The sequence below is a fragment of the Theobroma cacao genome, chromosome 2 (genome assembly GCF_053813885.1).
Source record: "Theobroma cacao isolate CCN51 chromosome 2, ASM5381388v1, whole genome shotgun sequence".
In the NCBI taxonomy this organism is placed as follows: domain Eukaryota; kingdom Viridiplantae; phylum Streptophyta; class Magnoliopsida; order Malvales; family Malvaceae; genus Theobroma; species Theobroma cacao.
The window spans coordinates 38,785,295-38,790,744 of NC_142640.1; the positions used below are offsets into that span (position 1 = coordinate 38,785,295).

Below are 5,450 nucleotides of genomic sequence, written 5' to 3' on the forward strand. Positions count from 1 at the left end.
GGGATCCCCTTTGATTTAAAACCAGGTTGTCAGGCGTCAAACAGTTCCAGATTAGCTATCAAACGATCTTTAAAGTTGTACTAGTGCATTTTCCATTTTTCTTAAAATAGATGAATAATTTTCTACCAAGTAGCTGGTCTTGTCATGGAATTTAGAATATATCCTATTCCATAGCATGTAGAACTCATTCAAAACCAAAATTAAATATCACCAGGCCACCACCTATATAAAGACCCACCAATACATCCTAATATTCCAAGCCTCAGCACTTTGACAAGAATATTGTTGTCTAATTTCAACTTAGGTTTATAGTTAAGAAAAAAAAAAATGGGGGCTAACGCTTCCACTCCTCGGATCATTGAAATGCAGTCCAAGAGCCAGTGGAGAGCGCAGCTCGAGGCCTCCAAGCAAAGTAACAAGCTGGTAAACTTCACTGCTTATCTTTTAACCTGGTTACTAGTTGAGGTAAATGTTACTGATTCATTTTTCCTTGTTTGGTGCTGAAAGTTGGTTATCGATTGCACGGCCACGTGGTGTGGACCTTGCAAACGGATGGAACCAGCGATTGAAGAGTTTGCCACCATATATGCAGATGTTCAGTTCATCAAGATTGATGTGGATCTGTTGGCGGTAACACTTAATTCTCTGCTATTGCATATTACTCTTTTAACTTCCATTTTTTGCAGTATCCTTTACTAATGAAGAACACAAAATATGAATGAAACAGGATGTGGCTGGGGAATTAAAGGTTGATTCAATGCCAACCTTCGTTCTTGTTAAGAAAGGGAAAGAAGTAGACAGGTTGGTTGGGGCCAGGAAGGATGAATTGCAGAGGATGATTGAGAAACACAGGATATGATGTAAGAATTCAACATGGTGAATGCACTATCAGCAAGGCCCTGGAGTTATATTCCGTTACCTTTAAGAGGAATAAGAGAGAAATAAAAAATAGCAACACATAACCGATGGTGATACACACCATTAAGCCACTGCTAAATAAGGTTGCTGTAACGCTAATATGACCAGTGGCCAATGATACACAATTTTTTTTATTTTGCGTCAGAGTTCTTGTTTAAAGTCATAGCCTTTCTTTCTAATCCTAGCATGCTACTGCACAATTTAACAATAGCAAGTTCCATTGTTCGAATTGATGTCCTGAACATGAACATGTCTACAATATGATAATTCAAAATACTCCATCAAAAAGAATATATAATTCTAAAATACATGCAAACTCCTATGGTTAAATTTGAAAACAGATAATGCATTAAAATTCTGTCATTTCCGAAATATATAGCACGAAAGTTCTTTCCTGCAACTTCCAGTACAAAACCACCACTGAATACAAGTATACAATTTTCAATTAGAATATAGTGGCAGAACATCGCTTGCAACCCTTCAAACTTGTTTCCTACTATGCACAATCTTTCCTCTTTAGTAGTTGATAATTAAACCTATTTACATTGAGTTGACAATCAATATCAATCAGTGTTAATAGATGGTTGTGACCTCAAGCATGGACTATTGACTATTTATCAGCTCCACCCAATGCCCTCCTCAGATCAGACTTCTGTTCTGCAGTGAGCCTTGACGGAAAGATGATCTCAAATTTGATTTTAAGGTGTCCCTTCTTGCTAGGTTCTTTTGAGATTGGCATTCCTTCATTTGGGATCACCACTTCATGACCTGGTTTCACAATATCTTTTACCGGGATTGTGAGATTTCTTCCATCCAAGGTTGCCAAACTGAGGGTAATCCCAGTGAGGGCCTCAAGAAGAGAGATTTTCTGATTGATAACCAGATCATTCCCATCCCTCTTAAATATAGCATGGGGTTTCTCATCCACCACAAAGATAAGATCAGCTGGAGTGATGCCGGGTTCATGGTTTCCTTTCTCAGGAAAAGTAATTTTTGTGCCCTTCTTCCAGCCAGGCTTGATATCTATTTTTAAAATTTCGTCCACGGTCTTTGGCTTACTGCAAACAATGTTACTTGCATATCAAAGAGAGAAGAAAAGAATCCAGAAAAACAACAAAGCAGTAGCATTCAGGAATAACCAAATCACTACACGTTGCTGCTCCCACCCAATATTTTAAGTGATGAAAACAATGCAAGAAGTGAGGGGAAAAAAACAAAAGGGACTTAAAAATCCTATACTTTTGCAGATTTATTTCACTACACTACACTTTTATCTAGGTAAGGTTATAACTTGTTTTGAATAAACTGGAGTCAGTCACACCTCAGAGCCAAACTGATTGAATTCAACTGTGGACAAAGTGAAGGTCCGTACTGTCTAGGTCACTTTTAAATCCTGAAAATTTAACTAATAAACATACATCAAGGATAAACACATTCAATATTCCAATTAAAATCTCGTAATAGCAGCGAGTCTTGATACAAACCATGTTGTCAGGTCAATTATAATTTATTTTCTAAATCAACCACTCAGCCGACACAAACATACGAGGACAACAGAAGTGTCACATTTCTCATTCAAGTGGACACACAGATGACAACAAAAGAAACTCCATCAGCCTATAAAAACATTTGGAAGACAACAAAGTAACAAGGAGCGTTTTCCAACCTCTGACACTACTATCACAATGACATGTTTGTCTTCATGATTTACATAAATAAGATTGCCAGGGTTCTAGTGATTTAATTGCTTTATTAGTGAAGGAACAATTTGCTAAAATATAATAGGACGAGAACAAATGAAGCTAGACAGGTAAATAACAAACTGGCTTAATATTCTATGACTGAAACTGGTAAATAGCAAACAGGGCTAATATTATAAGACCGAAAATCTTTTCCAGGGTAATAACATGCCAAAATACAAAATAAGAGGTAGTGACTGTAATTTCATTTACTGGATAACTCCACAAGCTGCAAATCCATAGGGGTCAACCGACCAAAGTTAGCAATCAAATTCTGATTTCACCAACTTGTGTTCCCAACATACCAAAATGCAAATTTATAAAACAGGACATAGAACAATCAGAACCGAACCAATATACAGCTTTGGAAGCAGAATTAGGATAACCCAACTAACATCAATTCACAGCACATCCACAAAATATCAACTGATCCGAAAGAAATTTCATAAGGGCCCATATTTTCCAAATTTGAGTAGACCCTAGTAAAAACCACTAATTAGGGACACCATCATCACTTTCCCTCAAATCTTCACAACATAACTGGCAAAAACCAAATCCAAAATACAACCCCCCTCTCCTCCCCTCTGCTTTTCATAAATAAATACCTTCACCATGCATAAATTATCTGCAAGTCTTAAATTTTTAAAAAGTTTAATTCTTTCACAATGAAAAACATTAAAAAGAATCAATTTCCCTCGATTTTAAAAAGAAAAAAAATGAAGAATTAACATCCATTCCAAGATTGCTCCTTCCCCAAAAGTCATCTTGTAAGCAGCAAACAAAAACAGATTGAATAAATAAAGAAAAAAAGGAACCATCTTCCAGCATGCAAAATTTTTCCTTAAATCCCAAATTTTTTATATAAAAAATCCACATTAATGAAAATTAGAAAAAAAATCGCATGTACCGACCCAAATTCATCAGGAACGGTCCGGGAAATCCGCATTTTTCTCCTACCACCTTTATAAAGCTCCTCCAAACTGCAAACCAACCTGCTTTCGACCGGCGCCGCCTTCTTGTTCCCTTGACTCCCGACCCCACCATCTCCATAAAACCTCTTCTCGGGCCCTCCAAAAAACTCAGCGAATATGTCATCCGCATTCCTCGGATTAAACCTGTAGGCCCCACCACCGACACCACCGCCAGCAAAGCCACTGGGACTGGATAATTCAGCAGACTTAATCCCTTCTTCACCGTAAAGATCATAGATCTGACGCTTTTGCTGGTCGCTGAGGACGTCGTAGGCTTCAGAAATCTGCTTGAATTTAGCCTCCGCTTCTTTCTTGTTGACAGGGTTCTTGTCCGGGTGCCACCTCATGGCTAGGCGTTTGTAGGATTTTTTGAGGTCCTCCTCCGTCGCGTTACGGCTGACTCTAAGAATGTTGTAGTAGTCAACTCCCATTTGATTATCAGCTCTTGGGGTCGTTATTTTTGGTTTTGGGAAGATGTGAACTTCTTTTTGGTTTTGGTTTTGGGGTTTTGTGGGATTGACTGCTAATGGGGATGATGTAGGAAAGTGGAAATGGGCAATGGGAAATGGGAAGGAGAAAAGGCAGCGGCGAGTCTGCCGGCTTTAGGAAGCGAAAAGGAAACAGGATACGAGATAGCTGGAGCAGTAATCGCGGTTTTTGATACGCGTTTGCTTGATTTTTTATTTTGGCAAAGTTTTGGGTAACAGCTTATGCCCCGAAAGTTTCCTCAATACCCAATTGGATTTGGGCACCACACATATTCTACTACAGTCCACACAATCTAGTTGCTTTTTTACTATTTCCACCCATGTTTTTTCTTTTTCTTGTAAAATTTGACTACAGGTTTAGAAATTCAAGATAATATTTGTGGTTTAATTTAAATTTACTACTATTTCAAGCAAATCATACTAATTAAATATAGTACTAGTTACTTTCTTGTACTAATATAGTATAAAATTTTAAGTTGTACCTGATTCTATAATATTCAAATTCTTAGCTCTGATTCTATTTCTTTTTTTTCATATTTTCAAAAAAGAAAACATTAATTGAGGCAATCTCAATCTTTACACCTTTTCTTCTTAGGTAAATATTAATTTTATAAATGACAACTTTCTTTTTTGTGCACGTAGGTACTTACAATTATAGAATTTATATTTAATGTAGGATCAATATATGGATTTTATACATTATTAATAAATCAAATATTATTATTTCATTAATCAATAAATTTAAAAATCAAAAACCTCCAATTATAAATACTCAATATAAATATTTACAATGTTAATTTTTTATGATTAAATGATACTATATAAATATTATAAAACAAATATGACACATAAATAATTAATTATGTGAAAAGAATGTAATATATTTAGAAAGGTGACAGGCTTGTGAAGGTATCAAAAAGCGAAAAATGGGAATACTATAATGGGACGTGCCGTGCAGTCAAGAAGGAATAGGAATAGGAATAGCTGGGGTAGAGAGAGTATCTTGCGTTTAAAGAATTGTCAAATTATTTTGTTTAAATGAATACAGATTCTGGTCGGAATCATCGGATAGGCAACAAAATAAATACCCCTTGAAAACGACATCGTCTACTCCCAAGTATTTTATTATTGATCCAACACATCTTGGTCAATTCATTATTTCCTATTTTATTTTATGCTGTATTTTTATTAGATTTAGTAATTCGTATTTTCATATCATAATTGTGTTAGATATGATTAATTATGAAATACGTTAAGATTAAATACGAACACAATATAAATAATATTCATATCTTAAATCTGAAACACGTATACGAATATATTTAACAACTGTG

General features: G+C 35.7%; 2 protein-coding genes across 2 annotated transcripts; one reads left to right on the forward strand and one right to left on the reverse strand.

Moving 5' to 3' along the window:
• The first annotated feature begins 236 nt into the window (after positions 1-236).
• LOC18609295 (thioredoxin H7) lies at positions 237-1,126 on the forward strand. Its single transcript, XM_007044330.3, has 3 exons — positions 237-423; positions 508-630; positions 728-1,126. The coding sequence occupies exons 1-3, from the start codon at positions 328-330 to the stop codon at positions 857-859; spliced, it is 351 nt and encodes a 116-aa protein (XP_007044392.1). The 5' UTR covers positions 237-327; the 3' UTR covers positions 860-1,126.
• A 137-nt stretch (positions 1,127-1,263) lies between these two features.
• LOC18609296 (uncharacterized) lies at positions 1,264-4,314 on the reverse strand. Its single transcript, XM_007044331.3, has 2 exons — positions 3,569-4,314; positions 1,264-1,976 (listed from the first exon to the last, which is right to left on the reverse strand). Exons 1-2 carry the CDS (start codon positions 4,057-4,059, stop codon positions 1,529-1,531), a joined length of 939 nt encoding a protein of 312 aa, XP_007044393.1. The 5' UTR covers positions 4,060-4,314; the 3' UTR covers positions 1,264-1,528.
• Positions 4,315-5,450: the final 1,136 nt, after the last annotated feature.